The sequence below is a fragment of the Zootoca vivipara genome, chromosome 2 (genome assembly GCF_963506605.1).
Source record: "Zootoca vivipara chromosome 2, rZooViv1.1, whole genome shotgun sequence".
Classification (NCBI taxonomy): domain Eukaryota; kingdom Metazoa; phylum Chordata; class Lepidosauria; order Squamata; family Lacertidae; genus Zootoca; species Zootoca vivipara.
The window spans coordinates 11,295,945-11,320,432 of record NC_083277.1 but is presented as its reverse complement, the minus strand read 5'-3'; the positions used below and the strand labels follow the sequence as shown (position 1 = coordinate 11,320,432).

General features: G+C 50.9%; 1 protein-coding gene across 1 annotated transcript in view; it reads right to left on the bottom strand.

Annotated features, from left to right (window-relative positions):
* Nucleotides 1-21,061, bottom strand: part of NOTCH4 (notch receptor 4) — a 47,044-nt gene extending 25,983 nt beyond the window's left edge. The window contains exons 1-10 of the mRNA XM_035107041.2: nt 20,707-21,061; nt 18,907-18,982; nt 17,283-17,551; nt 14,914-15,252; nt 13,841-13,963; nt 11,799-11,954; nt 10,189-10,374; nt 8,938-9,045; nt 2,027-2,140; nt 346-547 (exon numbers count right to left, since the gene is read on the bottom strand). Of these exons, the coding sequence (XP_034962932.2) occupies nt 346-547; nt 2,027-2,140; nt 8,938-9,045; nt 10,189-10,374; nt 11,799-11,954; nt 13,841-13,963; nt 14,914-15,252; nt 17,283-17,551; nt 18,907-18,982; nt 20,707-20,749 (1,616 nt within the window). The 5' untranslated portion in view covers nt 20,750-21,061. The remainder of the gene's footprint in view (nt 1-345; nt 548-2,026; nt 2,141-8,937; nt 9,046-10,188; nt 10,375-11,798; nt 11,955-13,840; nt 13,964-14,913; nt 15,253-17,282; nt 17,552-18,906; nt 18,983-20,706) is intronic.
* Between the last annotated feature and the right edge of the window lie 3,427 nt (nt 21,062-24,488).

The following is a 24,488-nucleotide window of genomic DNA, read 5'->3' as shown; positions in this document are numbered from 1 at the left end:
GCTGGGGGTGATAAAGAGTTCCAGTCCAAAACACGGGGAGGGCACCCAGTTGGGGAAGGATGCCACAGGGCAATACAGAGTCGTGAAATTGAGTGACCCCATATCTCAGCACCTTCTGGTATAATCAGTTTCAATTCTGAGAGAAAATCCCTAAAAGAGAGAAGGCTTTTTTGGTGCGTGCATGTAATTCAGGATGAATCTGAAATTCATCCTGCTGAGTAGCCCTGTTTCAAAACAAGCCCTTGGGAACGGGGCTTAAAACCAGTGCTGAGAGATAGCGTAAACAACATCTGGGAATCATGGTTTGGGAATCATGCACCCTTCCCCCTGCTTCCCCATCCATACCCAAACTCTGCCCCTTGGCAGCTGCCCCCATTGAGGCACTGCCAGTTCTGGCAGGGGTCGCTGAGCTCTGTGCAGTGGGGTCCCGTGAAGCCCAAAGAGCAAACGCAGGTAAAGGAGCCCGGTGTGTTCAAGCAGGTTCCATGACCGCAGTGGGCAGCCCGGCAGAGGTCTGCATCTCTCTCGCACTGGTGTCCCTCGAAACCTGCAAGAAGGGGGAGCCTCAACACCGTCATTGGCCTCGAGCCACGCGTTCCCTGCCCTCACATAGCACGCGCTCTCTCTTCCCCACAATTCCACTCTGCCCTCATGTGATGTCATGCAAGTCAGAAGGCTCTGAGGAACAAACACCTGAACAAACAGAAACTTTAGTGTGCTTGCTACAGGTCATGTGACTTGATCAAGGCCGGCTTCATCGTCTGGCAAACCGGGTGAGCTGCCAGGCCCTAACAGTCTCAGTGGGAGTCAGTGCTATTTCCTGCCTTGAGACCTCCATTAAAAAAACAACAACACAAAAACCAGGTCCAACACTTGGAGCTGCAGTAGGCAACTGGCATACCCCACAAGTGTCCTGGCCAAACTGGGACATCCCATTTTTTTTGTCGTGAGAGAACGGCGGCCATTTTGACACGATTTCCCCTCGAAGAAAGCTCTTTCTTCGGGGCCTTGTTTCCTCCCCACTACCCTTCTCTCTCTTTCTCTCTCACTCTATTTTAATAAGATTTATTTATCATATTCCAGTTTTACCAAATTCGCACATTTTTATTTATCAAAATACAAACCGTCCATTAGACACCAACTGCCCCCCCTCTATGGTTCATTTCAGTTTTCCTTTGCTGCTGCATATTGTTATTATTCTTTACTATTTCTGTTCTATCCCCCCCAAGTTTATTTTAAACTGCTAATCCTGCTAACGTTTTGATTTGTTTACAATAAATTTTCAAATTCCTGCATTGCAGAGGGTTGGACTAGATGGCCCTCTTCCAACTGTACGATTCTGTAATTCTATGATCCTATGAAATATTCTACAATTTTTTTCCACCTTAAGGACTTAATTCTTCCTGATTTCATATTCTACCTGTTAAACACCACCGTTCTCTCTCAATCCAGGCTCATCATATTAAAGGATGCCATATAGAGGAGGGAGAAAGGTTGTTTTCTGCTGCTCCAGAGAAGCGGACATGGAGCAATGGATTCAAGCTACAAGAAAGAAGATTCCACCTAAACATTAGGAAGAACTTCCTGACAGTAAGAGCTGTTCGACAGTGGAATTTGCTGCCAAGGAGTGTGGTGGAGTCTCCTTCTTTCGAGGTCTTTAAGCAGAGGCTTGACAGCCATCTCTCAGGAATGTTTTGATGGTGTTTCCTGCTTGGCAGGGGGTTGGACTGGATGGCCCTTGTGGTCTCTTCCAACTCTATGATTCTATGATTCATCGCACTTCTGTATGCTACACCAGTTTCCCCTGGGAAAACCCACAGTTTACCCCTGGATTGGAGCAAACAGCAGTCAGGTTTTCCACAGATTAATGTTTGCTCTGATTTATCGCTAAAGAGTGGGTTTTCTGGGGGAAAGCGGTGGGGTAAATCCGCTCGGACCCGTATCTAGAAATCATGGGGGAAGCTGAAAACTGCACAGAAAAAGTGTGGATGAGCCCCCCCCCCACCTACCCCTCTCACACAGTTACCTTGAGGGCAGGAGCATTGGAAAATCCCTGCAGAGTTCTGGCACTGGCCCCCATTCTTGCAGGGGGAGCTGGCACAGCTGTCCACCTCCATCTTGCACCGGGGTCCCTCAAAACCTAATAAGAGCAGGGCAGAAGGTCAAAGGTCAGTGCATACCAGCCAGAAAAGCAATAACCAGGAAATGCTGTTCCATGTACAAAATACACTTAAGAATGCCGAGAGAGCATCAAGAAACATACACGTGGTGTGAGGGACAGGGGATATCGCGAAGTCCCTCCCCTCCTGAGTTCAAGCCCATCCCCGAGCACAGGGGAAAGCAGAGAGAGTTCCGATTCCAATGGGGAAGCAGGAAGTCGTGTCCGAGGCTCAGGCAAGGTAGAGGAGCCAGGGTCCCACGTGGGACAGGAAGGGGCGAATAAGGGGGGGAGACCCATCCCCCCAACTCCGGAATTACGCAGAAAGAGGAGGGGAAAGAGGATGGGTCTGCCAAAGCTTTTGTGTTGGAGAAAGACGCGCCAAAAGCCATTCGGAGGTTCTGGAACCGACTGACCACATCACTCCGTGTAAATAGCAATGACTTCAGCACTGTAAATACGCAGCACCAATAAAAGAATAAAATGCAGAGCTGCGTAGCGTCGTTACTCTGAAGTAGCCCACTCCGGCCACTGTGACAGCAACCTCCGAATCCTTTTTTGGGCTACTTTGGAGTTGCCGGGATGAGCGTGTCAGAGGCGGAGAGATGGCGGCAGATCGCGGAGCAAGCCCAGCAAGAACTGCAGCAGCTGTCGCTGCAGGCGCAGGGGGAATTGAAGGCAGCTAAAGAAGAGACTAAGAAGGTCCAGGACGACCGGCTACAACTTGCGGAACAGGTGAGAGCGCTACAGGAAAGAGAGCAGGAATTAAGGGCGGTGGCGGTAGACCTCCAAAACAAGCTGGATGCAGAGAAAAACAAGGCGGGAGGGGCACCCCAAGTCCAAGTGCTGCCAGGAAGGAGAGCCGGGACCCTAGTAAGCAAGTTCAATGGAGACCCGAGGGAATATCCGGGCTTTGAGACTGAGATTGTGTATGCTCTTGAGCTGCACCACGATGAGTTCCCTGATGATGAGCACAGGGTAGCGTTTATTGTGGAGCACCTTACCGGGGCAGCCAGGGAGTGGCTAAGAGCGTTAATCGCAACAAAGAATCCTTGCATGAAGAATGTCAAACTATTTCTAGAAGGTTTGAAAACGATGTATTCGTCCGATAGTCATATGGACCAGACTAAGGAGGAACTTCATAATTTACGCCAAGGAAATATGACAGTTCGCGCGTATTGGGCGAAATTCACCATGCTGGTGCACAGATTGGGGTGGGAACTAGAGTCACCCCCAATGCAAGCGGCGTTCTACTTGGGGTTGCATGAGGAGGTGAAGGATGAGCTCTCGAGAGGTCCAAAGCCCAGTAATATGGATCAGCTGAGCAAAGCGGCTCTGGCGGTGGGGGTGAGACAGGAATCCCGGTGGAGCGACAAGCAAGCAACGCGCGCAAAGCGGGCTTGGTTCCCACGGTCGCAGGAGAAGCCACTCCCCCAACAACCCTTTCAAGCCACGCCTGGGGCCAGCCAGGACCAGGAACCCATGCAGATTGATAGCGCGCGCGCGCGGGCTTTTCAAACCCCAGCGGCGCCAAGACGCAAGGAGGGAAGGGGTGGGAATTGCTTTCTCTGCAACTCCCCCCAGCATCTCGTCAGAGACTGCCCACATCGCAGGGAGTGGCAAGGAAAGGCGGGAACGGTTGTGCCCTCCCCCACTGACGCTGCACCACAGCAGGGAAACGGGAAAGCCTGGCTGCAGGAGACAAGGGGCAGCTGCCAGGCACAGTCAGCAGACAACAGCCCCAGCCCACCCACCCGCACAGAGAGGAGCAGAGCCAGCCCACCCCTCCCAGAGCAGGAGTGGTTCTAGAAGTGACGCTCACGCTCCCAAATGGCTATCCCCTGACGGTCCTCGCCCTAATTGACAGTGGGGCGTCAGCGAACTTCTTCTCGAGGAACTTTGCAGAACAGCACCAGATCCAGCTTCTGCAGCTGGATTTTCCTCTGCACGTGGCAACCATTGACGGCAGAGAGTTGCTGGGAGGGGCCATCACCCATCAAACCCCCCCCATGAGAATGACGGTGGGACGGCACTCAGAGACACTGGCATTCAACGTCACCACCATCTCAGACCCCCCCATCGTCTTGGGCATGAGCTGGCTGGCGCGCCACGACCCCTCCATAAGTTGGCACCAGAGATGCATCACTTTTGGATCGGACTTTTGCCTGGAACATTGCATGCAGCACCAACCAGGGGAGGGGCCTCCGATAGCCACGGTGGCCACCATGCACATCAAAGGGGGTGAGGCGATACCCAAGCCGTACTGGGACCTGCAGGAGGTCTTCAGCGAAGCGGAGTCCGACCACCTACCCCCACACAGGCCTTTTGACTGCCAGATCAACCTGGTGCCAGGGGCAACTATACCCCCAGCCAAGCTGTACGCCATGTCAGACCAGGAACTGGAGGATCTGCGCGCTTTCATCGACAAGAACCTCAAGCGGGGGTTCATCAGAGAAAGCAAGGCAGCAGGGGGCAGCCCGGTCTTCTGGGTGGACAAGAAAGACACGCAACAGCGCCGTCTTGTGGTGGATTTTAGACGGCTGAATTCAGTGACAGAGCCAGTGGCTTTCCCCATGCCCAGAGTGGATGATCTCCTGACAGCGGCACGCAGGGGCAAGATTTTCACCAAGCTAGACCTGAGGGGGGCGTACAACTTGATCAGGATCCGGGAAGGCGATGAATGGAAAACCACGATGTTCACGCCTCTGGGCTCTTTTGAATATCTGGTGATGCCCTTCGGGTTGCAAGGGGGCTCAGCATGCTTCCAGGCCTTCATGCACCACGTCCTGGGGTCCCTCCTCTTCAGGAAATGCTTGGTCTTCCTGGATGACATCCTTATCTATTCCGATGACCCAGTGCAGCATGTGAAAGATGTCAGGGAGGTGTTGCAGCGCCTGAAGGAGAACCACCTGTATGTGAAGCTGGAGAAGTGCAAGTTTCACACCAAGGAGGTGGACTTCCTGGGCTACAAGCTGTCAGACAAGGGGCTGGCGATGGACAAGGACAAGGTGCAGGCCATCCTGGACTGGCACAGCCCCAGGACGCGCAAAGATGCCCAACGCCTACTAGGCTTCGCCAACTTCTACAGGAAGTTCATCAAGAACTTCTCTCGCGTTACGGCTCCCATCACCGACTGCCTGAGAGGCAAGCAGAAGTTCAGGTGGACACCAGAGGCGCAAGCAGCGTTCGAAAGCCTCAAGAGGGTGTTCGCCTCAGACCAGAACCTGTTCCACGTGGTGCAGGATGCGCCCCTACGCGTGGAGACAGATGCTTCTGATAAAGCTGTGGGCGCCATTCTGTTGCAACTGGACGCCAACAGAGAGTGGAGACCCTGTGCCTTCTTCTCCAGGAAGTTGACCCAGCCAGAGCGAAACTACACGGTGTTTGATCGGGAACTTCTTGCGATCCACGCTGCGTTCCAGCACTGGAGACACTTCCTGGTGGGCGCCAAGCACCCCATCCAGGTGTGCACAGACCACAAGAACCTGGAGTTCTGGAGAACTGCCAGGGTGCTCAACCAGCGGCAGATACGGTGGGCAGAGTTCTTCTCGAACTTCAACTTCTCCATACACTACATCCCGGGAGAGCAGAATGTCAGGGCGGATGCCCTCTCCCGCAAGCCAGAGTACATGGAGGAGGAGGCGCCACCGGCACCCAGGCACATTTTCCCCCCGTCAGCATGGTCCTGCGGAGCAGCAGTGGTGAGCGAGGCAGAAGTCACAGCACTGACGGCAGCGGATGAGTTTGCCACCCGCATCTTCAGAGAACTGAAAGGGGGGGGGAGCACGCAAAAGACTTTGCAGAACGCAGGGGGCTGCTTTTCTACAAGGGTGCACTGTACCTGCCCACCACCCAGCTTCGACGTACGGTCCTCAAGCAGATGCACGACAACCCAACGGCGGGTCATTTTGGGAGGGACAAAACCGCTCGCCTAGTCATGAGACACTTCTGGTGGCCAGGGGTGCGGGAAGATGTTCGAGACTATGTACGGGGCTGTGACACCTGCCAGCGGGCAAAGGTGGTCAGAGCAGCGCCACCGGGATTGCTGGAGCCCTTAGCCACGCCACACAGGCCGTGGGAAGTGGTGTCCATGGACTTCATCACAGATCTGCCTTCTTCCAGGGGCAAGACCGCAGTGTTGGTGGTGGTGGACCTCATGTCCAAAATGTGCCACTTTATACCGTGTGCCAGGGCGGTCTCTGCAGAAGAGACAGCCAAACTGTTTGTGGACCACGTATTCAGACTGCATGGATTACCTTTAAGGGTTATTTCGGATCGTGGCCGCCAATTTGTTTCCAGGTTCTGGCGGCGGCTCATGAACCTCCTGCAGGTGGAGGTCAGCTTGTCGACGGCTAGACACCCGCAGACCAATGGACAGGCGGAGAGGGTCAACGCCATTCTGCAGCAGTACCTGAGATGCTACGTCAGCCAGCGGCAAACGGACTGGGTGGATCGCCTGCCACTGGCAGAATTTGCCTACAACAATGCGGTGCACGTCTCCACAGGAGTGTCGCCCTTTAAGGCCAATTACGGGCGCGACCTCAGATCTTTCCCAGAGAGGGAGGGGGAGGAGGAAGAGGAGGGCCCACAGGCTGAGGATTGGGCAGAGGAACTGGAGACGGTGCACCAGCAGCTCAGAGAACACTTGGAGAGAGCCAAGGAAGCGTACAAGAAGGGGGCAGATCGCCACAGGCGACCGGGGGAGGTCATTAGGGTGGGGGACAAAGTTTGGTTGTCCTCGGAGGGCCTTCCCATCAGAGGGAGGTGCAAAAAGCTGGCGCCCAGAAGGTTGGGCCCCTTCACGGTCACGCAACAGGTCAACCCGGTGGCATACAGGCTGGCACTGCCAGAGGACATGAGGGTGCACCCAGTGTTTCATAGATCGCTGCTGTCGCCATACAGGGAAAGCAGCAGGCTCCGAGGCAGCGAACAAACCCCCGAGGGAGGGGGGGAGAGGGAAGGCAGGGAGCAACTCAATGAGGCCACGGCCATCCTTGATTCACGGAGAGGGGTGGGGGGCCTGGAGTACCTCATGGCATGGGAGGATGCTCCACCGTCACAGAATGAATGGGTCCCAGCCACTCAGATACAGGAGGAATTCCTGGTAGAAGAATTTCACGCCCTCTTTCCCCATAGACCCAAGCCCTGGCACATGGAAAGGGAGGGGGAGGGGGAGGAAGCACGGGAGAGCAGTTCACCATGGCGCTGGGAAGCGGAGTTTGAGGAACCAGAGGATGAGGTATGGGTGTCACCGAGATCCACCCAGTCAGAGGAAGGAACAGATTGGCAGAACATTTTCACCCCTACCAGCTCTGACGCCACGGACTTTTTGGGATTCCCGTCCTCCCAGGCGGAAGGGGGGGGCTCGCAGGACTGGGGGGAGGTGTTCACACCAACGGGCTCGGAAAGCACTGAGTTCTTAGGCTTCCAGTCGTCACCGACACCTGGGGGGGACCTGGGGAGGGGTGAAGGAGAGCTTGGGAGGGGGGTGGATGTGAGGGACAGGGGATATCGCGAAGTCCCTCCCCTCCTGAGTTCAAGCCCATCCCCGAGCACAGGGGAAAGCAGAGAGAGTTCCGATTCCAATGGGGAAGCAGGAAGTCGTGTCCGAGGCTCAGGCAAGGTAGAGGAGCCAGGGTCCCAGGTGGGACAGGAAGGGGCGAATAAGGGGGGGAGACCCATCCCCCCAACTCCGGAATTACGCAGAAAGAGGAGGGGAAAGAGGATGGGTCTGCCAAAGCTTTTGTGTTGGAGAAAGACGCGCCAAAAGCCATTCGGAGGTTCTGGAACCGACTGACCACATCACTCCGTGTAAATAGCAATGACTTCAGCACTGTAAATACGCAGCACCAATAAAAGAATAAAATGCAGAGCTGCGTAGCGTCGTTACTCTGAAGTAGCCCACTCCGGCCACTGTGACACGTGGGAATGTGCATTTTAAAAATATATTCCCTCCACCAATGACAATATTTAAGCTTAAAGGTCCAAAGAGTCTTAAGAGTTTAAACACACGCGCACATTTAGGAGAATGAACTTGAAGATGAACTAGAATCCGTTCAAAGCTTTACCCACAATTTAATTTAATCAATGTAGAGTTCACATAGGGACCCAGGTGGCGCTGTGGGTTAAACCACTGAGCCTAGGGCTTGCTGATCAGAAGGTCGGCGGTTCGAATCCCTGTGACGGGGTGAGCTCCCGTTGCTGGGTCCCAGCTTCTGCCAAAATGCACGTCAAAATGCAAGTAGATAAATAGATAAATAGGAACCGCTGCAGCGGGAAGGTAAACGGCGTTTCCGTGTGCTGCTCTGGTTCGTCAGAAGTGGCTTTGACATGCTGGTCACATGACCTGGAAGCTATACGCCGGCTCCCTCGGCCAATAATGTGAGATGAGCGTGCAACCCCAGAGTCGGTCACGACTGGACCTAATGTTCAGGGGTCCTTTACCTTTACGTTAGAGTTCACATAGCGATTGTGGGAACTCCTTTCAGACGCAGGTGAGAGATTTTTGAACTAAATATGTTATATTAGGGCCACTGCAGCACAGAAATATGTAAAGCAGAAGATAAACAAATTCACAAACAAATGCAGAAACGTGGAGGGTGAAACAGAAGAATGAAAAAAGAAGAAATATAGAGAAATGGAAAGATTGACTCATCCCTGGATGGGGATGAATACATGACTAGGAGCAAGCAGTTGGATGAGAGGGAGGAAGAATCAGCCACTTCATAAATCCCCTCCTGGCTTGAGATCTGGCTCCTCGTTTTGCCTTCCTCACTTACCAAGAGGACACTGGCAGGCAACTCCATGGGTCTGTTGCAGGCAGGTTCCTCCGTTGAGGCAGCTATCTCTGGAGCATTGTCCCACTTCACACAATGGCCCACTGAAGCCTACATTGGAGAGGAATCAACATAAGAAAGATATTATTAGGGGTGAGAAGGCAGTGTAGTATACTGGTCAGAGCAGGGGTGGGCAATCTCCAGCCTGCATCCAGTCGGTTTATCAAGAGGGTTCAAGTTGGCCCACGAGGCTGTTTTCCCCAAACCGTACTCATCCGTGACACCAGCTGATAGGAAGTAGGAAGGAGTTTATAAATCCGTTGGCTATGCATGCCTCTTCCCAGTAGGGAACAGAGGTACAAATTCAAAACAGCAAGGTTCCCGCACTTGCTAGCTGAAGAGTGGGGGCTGGTGGGGCTGTTAAATCCTGCCCGGTTCAGCAGGAATTCATGCAAACCACATCCTGAATCTGGCAGGGCTGTGCATGCTAAAACAAATATGTTTGGGTGTTTGTTTTTTTACTCCATTTTAGTAGGGGATTCCACGCAAACCCCTGCTAAAACCAGGGTTTTGGTTTTTTTAAAAGCAATGCTTTGTATGGTGCTTTGAAGTCCTGACAACGGGACTTCGAAGCACCTTGCAGCTGATCTCACTGTGACATCAGGTGACGGAGAGGTGGGCAGCAAGACCCACCTGCCGAACTTGGCCTGCGAGGCTGATCTGATCAGGACAGTCTGACCTGTGGAGCCCCAAAAGCTAAGTTGGCTGGGGATGATGGGAGTTGTAGTCCAGCAACATCTGGGGACAATATATTGAAGGACACTTGGCTGAAGGAGATGGTGATGATGGATAAAATAAAGTGCCTAATTAAACTATGGAACTTGCTCTCACAGGAGGCAGGGATGGCCCTTATCTTGGATGGCTTTAAAAGAGGATCAGACAGATTCACAGAGGAGAGGGCTACTGATAGCTGCTGAATACTAGTTGCTGGAAACCACAAGAGGGGAGAGGACTCCTGTGCTCAAATCCTGCTTGCTGGTTTCCCACATGCAACTGTCCAGCCACTGTGGGAACAGAATGCTGGGCCAGAAGAGCCACAGGCTCTGCTTACGCTCTTACGTGACTGGCCCAAGGGGAAACCCAAAGAAACTGGAGGGCTGAGTTTCAGGATTTGAACCCAGGACTCCCGGCTGACTCGACTCTTGACAGCCCGACTGCTATACCACCTTTTCTCTTCCCAGCCCTGCTCCTTACCTGAGGGGCAGAGGCATTGGAAGCGGCCCAGCAAATCCAGGCAAGAGGCTCCGTTGTGGCAGGGCTGGCTGAGGCACTCGTTGAGGTTCGCTTCACAGCGGGAGCCTGTGTAGCCCTCGGGGCAGCGGCAGGTAAAAGATCCAGGTGTGTTGTGACAGCTTCCTCCATGTTCGCAGGGCTCTGCACCTGGACAGGCCGAGAGGAACAGACTGTCATGGACTGGCTGGATGCAGAGGAGGCTGGTGGGAGGCACCAGCCAGGGAACCCCCCAGGGAAGAAGGCTCAGAGCCAGGGGATTGGTGGTGGGATGGCGAGTGGTGAGAGGGAGAAGGAGCAGACTGGGAGGAGGAGGTACTGTATCAGGAGCAGGAGGGGACACAGGGTTTAGTGAGCAGGAAGAGGCTGTGGCAGACAGCAGTTCAGACTCCGAGGCTGGAAGAGATGGGGAGTGTGGTCAAGAGGCTGAGTGAAGGCCGGTTGTGGAAGAAGATGGGGAATCTCCCTCCTGCTGCAACCAGCTCCCCTCTTCCTGGTCTCCCAGAACATGCAAAGAAATGAAGAGGGCAGAGCGATGAGAGGCAAGAAGGAGAAACATTAGGCTGCTAGGGAAGTAGTCTTAGAGAACGGAGGGAAGGCAGGGACCTTCAGAACTGTCTGTCTCCTTGAGGCAAGACCTCCAGGATGGTGGCTGAGACCACCAGGCCAGAGCTTGCGGTTTGTTTCCTTTGTTTCACTGGCCTCAGGTGATTCGTTGTTTCATTGCTGACCTGCGCCTGACCATAGCTGCCAAGTCTCCCATTTTTCACAGGAAACCCCCGTATTTTAAACCGTTTCCTGCTGGCAGCCCGGATTGGGAAATAATCCCATAAATCCCCTGGATTTCCTACCCACCAGGGAGGCCCCATTTTGGGTCCTGGTGCCGCCCGATTTCCAGTGCCCATACATGGGTAGCGCGGCACCAGAAGTCGCTTCTACGCATGTGCATAGAAGCGACTTCCGGTGCTGCTCCGCCCATGCCTGGGCACCGAAAATTGGGCAGAGCGGCACCGGAAGTCACTTCTACGCATGTCCGGACATGCGTAGAAGCGACTTCCGGTGCTGCGCTATCAGCGGCGGAGCTTCATGCTCCGCCACCGGGGGCGGAGAGCAGGCGCGCTGCCCCCAGTGATGTGGTGCACGTTCTGGAGGCGGGGCGTGCCATGTGCAGGGGCAGGGCAGGTATTTTGGGGCGGGGCGGGCAGCGGCGATGGCACCCCTGGGATCGCGTCACTCGGGGTGTGCTGCCCCCCCACCCCTATCTTCCTACGCCCCTGGGCACCGGAAATCGGGCGGCGCCAGCACCGGAAGTTGCTTCTACGCATGTCCAGACATGCGTAGAAGCGACTTCCGGTGCCGCACTGCTGCTGATCCCACATTTTTCAGCGGGAGACTTGGCAGCTATGCGCCTGACTCCAACCCTGACACAGACGCAGGTAAGGGACGTGGGTATCTGCTCACGCAGAGTGCTTCTGTATGGTCCTCTTATTCAGCATTCGTTCCCAATCAGATTCTACTTATGATGGTGGGCATTTTTTTCTCCCCCCCCCCGCCACCCATGCCACCCACTTTACCCATCAGGCACTCGTTGATGTCTTCGTAGCATGTGGGCCCAGCATAGCCTTGCTGGCAGGTGCAGACGGCATTGCCGGTCCGGAGGTCAGTATCACAGAATGCATCGGGGTGGCATGGATTGCTCAGACAGGCATCATGCAGGTGGCAAAGGAGCCCTATGGGAGGAGATATAGGCGGATATCGGAACAGTCCTTGACGGAAGCTGGAACGCCCTCAAACTAACACCAGCCCTACATGCCTCCCTATGGTAACCTCAGCCTGCAGCATTTCATAGAACCACAAAATTGTGGAACTGGAAGGGACTCTGAGGGTCCTCTAATCCAACCCCCTGCAATGCAGGAATAAAAACCTCCAAGGAAGGAGAGCCCACCACCTCCCCAGGGAGATGGTTCCAGTGCGGAACAGCTCTTAGTGTCAGAATATTCTTCCCTATGTTTAGTAAGAACCTCCTTTCTTAGAGCTTGAAGCTTTTGTTTTTATCCTACCCTTCAGAACAGGAAAAAACAGCTCTGTCTTCGATGTGACATATTTGAAGATGGCTATCATATTTCCTCTCAGTCTCCTCTTTCCCAAGCTAAACATACCCAATTTCCTCAACCGTTCCTCATAGGCCTTGGTTTCCAGGTTATATTGGTTCCCTCTGTCTGTGTTGACAGCACTGTGGTGATTTCACAGAATGTTAATAAACAGTCCAGATTCTGAAAGGGGCGGAGGGAGCTCAAACTGCATACAATAGGTCAGAATCAATTAAGTCTTACTCAGAGTAGACCTGCTGAACTTAACAGAACTAACTTTGCCGTGCACATTTATTTCAGGGGGTCTACTCTGATTAAAGCTGAATTGAATACTACCCATCAGATAAGGAGCCAGTCATCTGTTTGTCACCTTCCTTCCCATGAGCAGCCCCTCTCTCCAACCACCTACAGTAGGGCTCATAGCTCAGTGGTGCAGCACATGCACAAGACCCCAGGCTCAGTTCTTACATCGCTAGCTTGTGGTGCTTCACCTGGTCAGATAACAGAGACGCCAGTGGTCTGATGCGGTCAACACACAGCGGCTTCTGTGGATGTCTGGGCTGCCCTAGTGTCCTGCAGTGTTTGCAAACAATATTCTCAGCCACGTCAGCAACAGGATGTTGACAAACAGTGCAACCTCTGTCAGGGAAGTGAGAGGTCAATGTGGCTGGGGAACATCCCTACTTAACGCTAACACGTGCGCTTGCTGTTTCTCAGCTCAGAAGGCTCTCGCCACCCATCCTAGGGTGTCTCTGCGGATTCTGCTTCTCAAGTGACCACTAGGCAAGTCGCTTTCCTACGATAGCCAGGCAGCTCCTTTTACAGCTAATTCAGGAAGCCGGGAGCTTCCTGGTTTCCTTGTTTACCCGTTAGAGGCTGGCGGGGCAGGATCGGTAGCTCTTTAATGAGATTATGATGCTATCCGTTTTATTTCTGATCCCTTTCCTAACATTGCATTTGCTTTTTTTTTTCCCTTGGCTGTTGCCACCAACTCACCAAGACGGTGTGTCCCTTGAGCATTCAGCTGCTCCTCTGAGATCTTTCCTTGGTCATTTCAGAACCCATCACAGAATACCACTGCTCCCTCCCCTTACTTCATAAACAATTATTTCATAAAACTGATACATTGCAAGAAAGAAAACCCTTCAAACCGTTTTACAAAACTGCTTGAGCACTGCGACTCAAGTGCCAGGGAAAGTGCCAATCTTTGAATGCAGAAGGTCCCGGTTCAATTGCTATCATCTCCAGGGGGGATTTGGAACGTTCCTTTTGTGTAATCCTGGAGAGCTACTGCCAATCAGAGTAGACAGCATGGGGCTGGAAGTCTGACTTAGTATATAAGGCAACCTATGGTTTGTTGGTTTGTTTTTAATGTGGGAAGGACCACAGCTCAGGGGTAGAGCATCTGCTTTGCATGCAGAGAAAGGCTCAATTCTTGGCATCTCCAGGGAGGGCTGGGAATGTCCCCTGCCTTGAAACCTTGGAAAGCTGCCAAAGATGGTGGCGGGAACATGCTGGCACCTCACCTGTCCAACCTGGCAGGCAGTGGCAAGTATATGATGCCACCCCATCCTGGCAGGTTCCCCCGTTGCGGCACTGATGCCCAATGCAGTCGTCTGGGTTCACTTCACAGTATTGACCTGTGTAGCCTAGAGCGGGGAGAAAACAAATTCATGGAGGATTCGTTCGGAAGGTGGACAGGCCTTGGTTCTGATGCAACAGGGCCCTCCTCAGGTACTTGTGCGGAAGCAGGCCTCCAGCCACCATTTGCTCTTGGCGGCCATATTAAATGGTAACTATGGTTACCTGCAGGGCTGCACGAACCATTAAGCGAAATAAGCCCATGCTTAGGGAGTTTTCCATTTCTGGATTTTGAACATTAAATTTCTCAGCTGAGCGTTCATTTTCTTAGTTGAAGTATATTAAAAATCCCAACAGAACAACTAGGCAGTAAGGCCAGCTGAATGCCTTATCTCTACTAAGTATTGCCCTAAGAAGTCTAAGGTCTCAAATATAAAATAAATGTTCATAAATGTACAATGCAAACACACACATAAGTTTAAAAACCAGGTGTCTGAATATAAACCACGTGTCTGAAATAGTACAAGAGAACAATCCTGAAGCCATTTTGACTCTCCCAAATTGACCTCAAATATTTCTCTGCAAGGAGGAGCTACTTTAAAGCCAATAGTATATATGCTGGTAGCTGCCCAGAGTGGCTGGGGCAACCCAGTCAGATGGGCGGGGTACAAATAATAAATTATTATTATTGCTGCTTCATACTTCACATTCTGTCCCCCAACATTAGGGGAGAGTGTGAGTGAAAATGAACATATTGGTGAAAACAGCACACACAAAACACATTATTTTAGTGTAAAACCGCTTGCAGAGTTGAGTGCAATTCACACTAATGAATTTTCACGGGCATTTCTTTTTTTAATAAAAACCAACCGCTCCCCAATTTACTGCAAAAACATGGAGAATTGAATCAAAGCTTGGACAAATGAGAAACCGTAAGCACTGAAATGTAAAGATCCTTCTACCCCAAATCCAGGCAGAATCCATGGATTGGGTTTATCAACTTCGCCTGTTTGCTTACCTGGGGGACACAGGCAGCCATGGTATCTTTCATCAACGGGGTGGCAGGTGCTGCCGTGGAGGCAGATCTCCGGGGAACAGGGTCCCAAACGGTACTGGCAGAGCGGACCAGTAGAACTGGGTGGGCAGATGCAGCGGAATGAGCCAATGTTATTAATACAGCTGCCTCCGTTGAGGCAGGGGTGAGGGTCCCCAAAGCACTCGTTGACATCGTGCTGGCAGGTGTGCCCTTCGAAGCCTGGCTGGCACTGGCAAACGATGACCGGGTAGGTGATGACGCAAGTCCCCCCGTTGGCGCAGGGATTCGCTGGGCAGAAGTCCATCAGCTGGCAGTTCTTCCCTGGAAGCAAAGCCAAACGCGTAAGCCAACCTTGTTTCCCAGCTTTTTCCTCCCCTCTGGCTCTCACAAGCATGTAAGGTTAAAGGTCAATGCAATTCAGCATCCTGTTTCCGACAGTAGTCACCCATATGGCTTTCAAAGGAAGCACGGCGTTGGAAGTGCCACAGCAGAGATCATGTCTTGAGCAGCTAAAGGGTTAACTCTGTTCTTTGTTACAGTCAACAGGCCAAGAGAGGGAGAGGAGAAGGAAGCTGCTGCCCTGGGAAGTGTTAGGGTGGAGAAGGTTGGCATGCCCCACCCCCACCCCCAGCCAGTGCCCATGTAGACAGAGGGTGAAGGTGCTGCTTAGCCGCCAGGTAAAGTGGCATGATCTTCCCTGAAGCAATGTGTGCTTTGATTAGCTGTGTAGTTTTACAGGAGTTTTCCTCTGTATATTTGATTGAATGTCTCCCTGTGATGTGCAAGGCCTGAATTAAAGATAACAAAACCTCTGTTCCTTTCTCCTCAGATTATACCAGACACCCCCAAACTCAGCCCTCCAGCTGTTTTGGGACTACAACTCCCATCATCCCTAGCTAACAGGAACAGTAGTCAGGGGTGATGGGAATTATAGTCCCAAAACAGCTGGAGGGCCGAGTCTGGAGATGCCTGGATTATACACTGTTTGTGTTAGGATTTCTTTTCTCTCTGGACTGTGTTATTTAAGTGACTTTGCTAACTCTCAGAAGCAGGGCAACAGTTTTCCCTAGCTGTTGCCCATGCAGCAACTGGCGTTCCATGATAGACTAACTGAATAGGGAGTCTCTCTTCATGTTATCATTAACCATGTTACTTTGATAGTCCTATGCTACATAATTATGTCCGTCCTTCCTACTGTCGTTTTCTTCTGGGAGAAGAGCCACAGCTTAATGCTTTGTCTCAGGTTTAATCCCCGGCATCTTCAGGGAGGGCTGGGAAAAATCCCTTTAAACACTGTGACAATACTTTCCCAACACTGAGATACAGTGGTGCCTCGCTTAATGAATGCCCTGCTTAACGAAATTTCCGCTTCACGAAAGGATTTTTCGAGCGGAGGTTGCCTCGCTAGACGAATTCGTTTTATGAAAAGTTTGTCTAGCGAATTGCGGTTTCCCATAGGAATGCATTGAAATTCAATTAATGCGTTCCTATGGGCAAAAAAAAATTCAAAAAAATTCAATGCATTCCTATGGGATTCGCTAGACGAATTTTTCGTTATAAGACAAGACCCGTGGAACGAATTAAATTCGTCTAGCGAGGCACCCCTGTACAGCCATCCTTTGAAATTCCCACTTGCCTACATTTTACAATGCCATTCTCCATCCAAGTAATGTGTACAAGAATGCATATACAGTCGGGTCAAAGTACAAGAATGCATGTACTTAAACATGCATCTATTAGTGAAAACAACCTGTGAAAAGGCATTCTGTTAGGCAGAACCGCCTTGCAAAATTTCGTACAGTCAAACCTCGGTTGTCGAATTTAATCCGTTCGACAGCCGAGGATCAGAGGGCAGTCAGCAAAGTCAATGGAGTAAAAAAGGGGGAGAAACTCCCTGGAAGATGTTTGGCTTCTGAAAATCATTTGAAAACAGGAGCAGTTACTTCCGGGTTTTCGGTGTTCAGGAGCCGAGGTTTGACGTTATTTCAGGGGGGAAATTGTGTACAAAAATGTGTGAAGCTAAGAGAAATTAGCATTTAAAATACTAATGAACTTTTAGAAGGAACTTAAAAAGAAAGAAAGAATCGCAAGCCGATGTGGAATTGTGGATAGATGACTTTAAGACTGGAGAAATGATAAAATGAGAGAAACCAAAATTGATGCATTTGCCCTTATAGCGCATACTGGACCAAGCTAAATTCTGCTCAAGAGCATTGGAATTAATGGACCTAAGCTAATCACGTCTGTTGATTGCAGTGGGCCTACCCTAAGTTGATTTCCCAAACGGTAGCCACAAGTGTGTGTGTGTGTGTGTGTGTGTGTGTGTGTGTGTGTGTCTTCCTTTGCCATACCTGTCCACCCTGGCAAGCACTGGCATCGATACCCTTTCCCGGAGAGCCAGTGGCACGTCCCCCCATGTTGGCAGGGGGAAGGGAAGCAGGGGTCTCCAACCACTCCCTGGCATTCCTCCCCAGTGAAACCCGGAGGGCACAGGCAGGTGTAGGCAGGGGCATTTGGGGGAAGAAGGGCCGTGAGGGAGCAGGTGCCCCTGTTCTGGCAGCGCCCAGGTGTGCAGGGGTCCGCAAACTGGCATGTCTCTCCCACGTAGCCAGCAAGGCACCTGACAAGACAAGAAGAAGAAGAAAAGTTAGAGAAAGGATAAACTTCCCTATAGCACAAAAAGCTCTAGGGTAGCCTGAGTCTGAGCTATACAGTTGCCAAAGACAGTCATTTGTTATGGGTGCTGAGAGTTGTTAAAGGTAAAGGTACCCCTGAGCGTTAGGTCCAGTCATGGACGACTCGGGGGTTGTGGTGATCATCTCGCTCTATAGGCCGAGGGAGCCGGCGTTTGTCTGCAGACAGCCTCCGGGTCATATGGCCAGCATGACAAAGCTGCTTCTGGCGAACCAGAGCAGCGCACGGAAACGGCGTTGACCTTCCCACCGGAGCGGTACCTATTTATCTACTTGCACTTGACGTGCTTCCAAACTGCTAGGTTAGGAGACTGCTATTCCCTCCACAGAGTTACAATTTCCCGAGGAGATGACTGTTAAACCACTCTGGGAACTGTAGCTCTGGGAAGAGAAAGGAAAAGGAAAACTGCTTGGAGCTGAGTTTTCTAGGCACAGCAAAAGCTGAAGTATAGACAAGCCCTGAGAAGAAATATGATAGCCATCTTTAAATATCTAAAGCCCTGTCACAGGGAAGCTTGATTTCTCTTGCTCAGGAGGGTAGGACTTGAATCAATCGATTCAAGCTTCAAGAAATGAGATTCCGACTAAACATCAGGAAGAACTGGTGGAGAATTGGTGGGCCCTGCTTCACCGGAGGTTTTAAAGCAGAGTTTGGGTGGCCATCTGTCGTGGATGCTTCAGTTGAGATTCCTGCGTTGCAGGAAGTTGAACTAGATGACTCTCAGGGTCCCTGCAAGCTCTACAATTCTGTGTTTCTATTGTTCTCTTAGGGCGAAAGGTGGCCTCTTGATAAAATCACAGAACTGTAGAGCTGGAAGGGACCAGGAGGATCATCGAGTCCAACCCCCTGCAATGCAGGAATATCTTTGCCCAACGTTTCTGCATGTTTAACAAACTACAGTTCCCAGCATTCCTTGAGGGAACCCATGACTGCTTTAAATGTATGGTGTGGATGCAGCCACATAGTCAAAAAAGGGACCTTGGAGGTCATAATATGCTCAATGTCGGTTCAGGACTTGCTTTCAATATCAGGGCTCAGTCATGATGGCAAAAGGAGGTGGCGTGGGAAATGGTGTGTTACATCACCCTGGACTAATTAGAGGAAGGGCAGGTGGGAGGGGAATAAAAGAGTAACGAAGGCTGAGTCATCCTTTGATAGCTCGATTCTAAGAAACAGAACATCATCCTGGAAAATTTACTCTCTCTCAGGATAGTTTCAACTCCTTGCCCCTTTATCCCAGATACATTATTTATTTCCTTATTGTGAATCCTGAAAACTTACAGGCAGGAGAAAGTCCCATTGGTGTGACTCAAACAGATGCCTCCATTCTTGCAGGGAACCTGGTTGCAAGACAGACCTGGACAGGAGAGAAAACAGAACAATGAGATGGTTCAAGTCCATGGGATTAATTCAAATAAACAACAGAGTTTTTGGTGAATCTGTTTCTGGGCTGTGCCATTTTAGGCTCAAATACCCTCCCAGAATTTTAAAATATTCCTGCACTTAGAAAACTAGCATGCCAGGGGGGCAGTTTCAAGCCCAGCATTTCTCCCTGAGATGCTGGATTTCTACATCCAGGTATTTTTATTTAGTTTTATTGGTATGGTGCAACATTCAGTTACATCAATTGCCTCTACCTGTAGTTTAAAGCAGTCCAGCCCAGAAACAGGCTAACCGCTTCTTTTGCTGCTTTGCGTGAAAACTCACACAAAGGGAGAGAGCACAGCTGTGGGATAGAGCACATGGCTTGAGGGTAGATGGCCCTGGGTTCAGCTGTTAGTAGCTCCAAGGATATGAAACAGCAGGAGCTGTCACTGGTTACACAGTAACCTGATTCACAGCTCCTTCGCCACAATTCCAGTTCTTCAATTCATGCCTTTTACATCAGGGAGGGAGAACCTGTGGTATTCCAGAGCATGTTGCTGGACTCCAGCTCCCATCAGCCTCAGCCAGCATGGCCAGTGGTCAGAGATGATGGCGATTTGCAATCCAGCAATATCCAAGGGGCTACAAGTCCCCCTCCCAGTTTGTTTTACATATACCTAGCCAATGAGCAAACCTAAGTGTGGCAGTGAGAGATTTTACTTTCTTGGGCTCCTTGATCACTGCAGATGGTGACAGCAGTCACGAAATTAAAAGACGTCTGCTTCTTGGGAGAAAAGCAATGACAAACCTAGACAACATCTTAAAAAGCAGAGACATCACCTTGCCTACAAAGGTCCGTATAGTTAAAGCTCTGGTTTTCCCAGTAGTGATGTATGGAAGTGAGAGCTGGACCATAAAGAAGGTTGATCGCCGAAGAATTGATGCTTTTGAATTATGGTGCTGGAGGAGACTCTTGAGAGTCCCATGGACTGCAAGAAGATCAAACCTCTCCATTCTGAAGGAAATCAGCCCTGAGTGCTCACTGGAAGGACAGATCGTGAAGCTGAGGCTCCAATACTTTGGCCACCTCATGAGAAGACTCCCTGGAAAAGACCCTGATGTTGGGAAAGATTGAGGGCACCAGGAGAAGGGGACGACAGAGGACGAGATGGTTGGACAGTGTTCTCGAAGCTACGAACATGAGTTTGACCAAACTGCGGGAGGCAGTGCAAGACAGGAGTGCCTGGCGTGCTATGGTCCATGGGGTCACGAAGAGTCGGACACGACTAAACGACTAAACAACAACAAAGTGTGGTTTTGCACATATATGTGTGCAGTGTGTCCACACATACAAACATGCAAATGGAAACAGTTATGCGTACACAAATAAGCCACATGCTGCCCTGAAGAGCCACATTAACTGCATACAAAAATGTATGAATAAACGGTGCCTCCGGTTGCCAACGTTTCAGCCATTCTCTGCAGCTGTGTGCCTCTTATGGCAGCTGGATCTGAAGCAATTCAGCAGTTGATAGCATCACTCTCTGTACCAAGACGAACACTGAGCATTGCTGTGGTCAGATCAAATTGCTGGCAAAGGCACAGTTGCATTATTAGATGGGCTGAGAAGTTGGTAACTTTCCCCTGCTGAAATCCAGCGAGGATTAAGGATCGATCCCCTTCCACCTGCCACAGGTCGGCTTGCTTAATACTCACCTCGAGCGAGTGGAATCAAGGCCAGCAGCAGCAAACGATCCATCCTGTTTGAAGACCACCCTCCAGATTCCACCCCCCCAAAAAAACTTCCCTTCCTATCCGTCCAGGAGTGAGCTCAGAAGGCAGAACCCAGGCGTCCGGGGAGGGTGTCAAAAAGCGAAGCCAAGATTGTTGGACAGAACCAGATCAAGAGGTATCCCTTGGGTGCCCCCCACCCACGGAGCCCCCCATATCTGCAGATGGGCTGTGGGCTGTGCAACGGATTTCTCCCTGTCACCCCCCACCCCCGCCCTGCTTAAAGAACGAGGGACATCCTGCCGTCTCTGTACTCCATTGTCAAAGGTTTCCTGCCCCACACAATACATGGGAGGAGAGAGGTTTCCTGTTACCCAGGGAACTCTCGTCAACATGCAAACAGGGTGGGGAGAATATGGGACGGGGGGGGGGGGAGAGGGACAACCCTGGAGGGGGCAATGCACCCAAAAGAACATGGCATGGCAGATTAGGACATTAAAGGACTTAGAATCATAGAATCATAGAGTTGGAAGAGACCACAAGGGCCATCCAGTCCAACCCCTGCCAGGCAGGAAACACCATCAAAGCATTCTTGACATATGGCTGTCAAGCCTCTGCTTAAAGACCTCCAAAGAAGGAGACTCCACCACACTTCTTGGCAGCAAATTCCACTGTCGAACAGCTCTTACTGTCAGGAAGTTCTTCCTAATGTTTAGGTGGAATCTTCTTTCTTGTAGTTTGAATCCATTGCTCCGTGTCCGCTTCTCTGGAGCAGCAGAAAACAACCTTTCTTCCTCCTCTATATGACATCCTTTTATATATTTGAACATGGCTATCATATCACCCCTTAACCTTCTCTTCTCCAGGCTAAACATACCCAGCTCCCTAAGCCATTCCTCATAAGGCATCGTTTCCAGGCCTTTGACCATTTAGGTTGCCCTCCTCTGGACATGTTCCAGCTTGTCAGTATCCTTCTTGAACTGTGGTGCCCAGAACTGGACACAGTATTCCAGGTGAGGTCTGACCAGAGCAGAATACAGTGGTACAGAATACAGTGCTGCAACCCTGTTCTGAGAAGTAAGGGAGGCCAACACGACTGCACCTCACTGCCACGCAAGAAAACTCTTCCCATTATGGGAAAACGTTGCAGAAAAGCTGAAGCAGTTTGGTTTTGATGTAAGAGGCCCCAGTTCGAATCCCAGTCCTCTAGTGCTATGGGTAGGGGGCTAATTTCTCCTAATATATATACCCTCCCCAGGCCACACCCCTCCCCGTGCCTCCTTCCTACCCTCCATATGTGCCTTTTGCCGGTCTAGGCTATTTCCCTGAACTTGTATAGAGGAAGAATAGAGCGAGGCCTAGAAGGGGCCTTGGGCGGAAATCCTAGAGAGCTGCTGCCAGTCAGTGCTTACAATACTGAGCTAAATGAACTAGTGCTCTGACTCAGGCCCTATCTGCACCATACCTATAAAGCAGTATCTCTTTAAGCAGCGGTGGCTTCCCCAAAGGATTCTGGGAGCTGTAGTTTTTTTGGTTTTTTAGAAGGGTGCCACTATAGCAGGCATCCCCAAACTTCGGCCCTCCAGATGTTTTGGACTACAATTCCCATCATCCCTGACCACTGGTCCTGTTAGCTAGGGATCATGGGAGTTGTAGGCCAAAACATCTGGAGGGCCGCAGTTTGGGGATGCCTGCACTATAGTATTCCCCTCCCAGAGCTTCAATTCTAAGAGGGACTTAAGAGTCACTTGGTATTCAAGAGCCGAGTTCGCAGCTTGCCTATGTCTAATGCTGGGTTAGGCCCCATCCACATCGTACATTTAAAGCAGTATCACACCACTTTAAACAGTCACAGCTCCCCCCCCCAATCTAAGGAAGTGTATTACGGGTGTTGAGAATTGTTAGGAGGCCCTCGTTCCCCTCAGAGAGCTACAGTTCCCAGAGTTCCCTGGGAAGAGGGGTTGATGGTGATTTTTCTTATGACAATGGTTAAACCGCTCCTAAAATTGTAGCTCTGTGCACAGAATTGTCCAGTGAGACCCCTATTCTCTTCACAATTCCAAGACTGGTTTAACACTCAATCCCTTTTTCCAGGGATCTCTTGAGAACTGTCAAATTAGAGAAGCTCTGCCAACCTAGCAGTTCGAAAGCACGTCAAAATGCAAGTAGATAAATAGGAACCGCTACAGCGGGAAGGTAAACAGCGTTTCCATGTGCTGCTCTGGTTTGCCAGAAGCGGCTTTGTCATGCTGGCCACATGACCTGGAAGCTATACGCCGGCTTCCTCGGCCAATAATGCGAGATGAGCGCGCAACCCCAGAGTCGGTCATGACTGGACCTAATGGTCAGGGGTCCCTTTACCTTTACCTGCCATTTTAGGAAGGACTCCAGGACCGCCCCAGTTGCAAACCATTAAACCTCGGTGGTGAATTTCCCCCCCTAGTTTGGATGCTTTGTGATACATCCCTCTGCTTAACTGCTTTGTGAAGTTCAATAACAAAGGCACTTGTCTGCAATGCTATCCACACAACCTTTGATGTATTAACTGCAACAGTTCCAGCTTTTCCTCAAAGCACAAGGATATAGCGGGTCTCTTCCAAAACTCATCCTGTTTATCTAAGTCTTCCGTTTATCTTAGATTCAATGGCACTGGATGAAACCCAACTGCATCCCAAACTGAAGCTGAGATGGCAGCATATCCCTTAGCTAGAGAATCCCCTGCGGACGTCTTGGAGCTTCTGTCCACAAGCTCCAGGGCAGATAAAAGAAAACAATACTTCATACAGAGCATAGTTAAACTGTGGAACTCACTCCTGCAGGAGGTAATGATGAACTTGGATGTCTTTAAAAGAGGACTGGGCAAATTCATGAAGGGTAAGGCTATCAATGGTTATCAGCCATGATGGCTATCCTCTGCCTCCATGGTTGGAGGCAGGAATGCTTCTGAATCCTGTAGACTACAGGGGGGAGGGGAGAATGCTCTTGTGCTTAGGTCTTGCTGGAGGGTTTCCCAGAGGCACCTGTTTGGCCATTGTGAGAACAGGATGCTGGACTAGATGAGAGCCAGTGTGGTGTAGTGGTTAAGAGTGGTAAACTCGTAATCTGGTGAACCGGGTTCGTGTCTCCGCTCCTCCACATGCAGCTGCTGGGTGACCTTGGGCTAGTCACACTTCTCTGAAGTCTCTCAGCCTCACTCACCTCACAGAGTGTTTGTTGTGGGGGAGGAAGGGAAAGGAGATTGTTAGCCGCTTTGAGACTCCTTAGGGTAGTGATAAAGCGGGATATCAAATCCAAATCCAAACTCTAGATGGGACAATGACCTGATCCAGCAGGATTCTTCTTTCTATTTTTTCTTGCAAGAGGACAGTGGCCATTTTGGGTCCTGTGATCTCATGGAACTTTGCATTGCAATTCCCACCCCGCCCTCCTGAAAAAAGCAAAAGTGTTTGGGGCGCCGCACAAAGTTTGCGGCCCCCCAAAAGCACTTGCCACGGCCTTCAGAACAAAATAAATTTGAGTGCATCTGCCATCCTGGAGTTAGTTTCCTCTTGTTTTCAAGAGGAATGCTTTAATCTGATCCATGGATCACAAGGCGTTAGTTTGGGAATTTGCTTCTGCTACACGGGGTGGGGTTCAGATTTGGTATAAATAAACTCTGAGGAAGTGCTGAGTTCTCCTTCATCGCCAGAACCATGGAGCAGCTACAAATTGCAAGTAAATACCTGGGCTTAAAGTGCAACGCGTTCTGAGCTATAAAGTGCAACGTC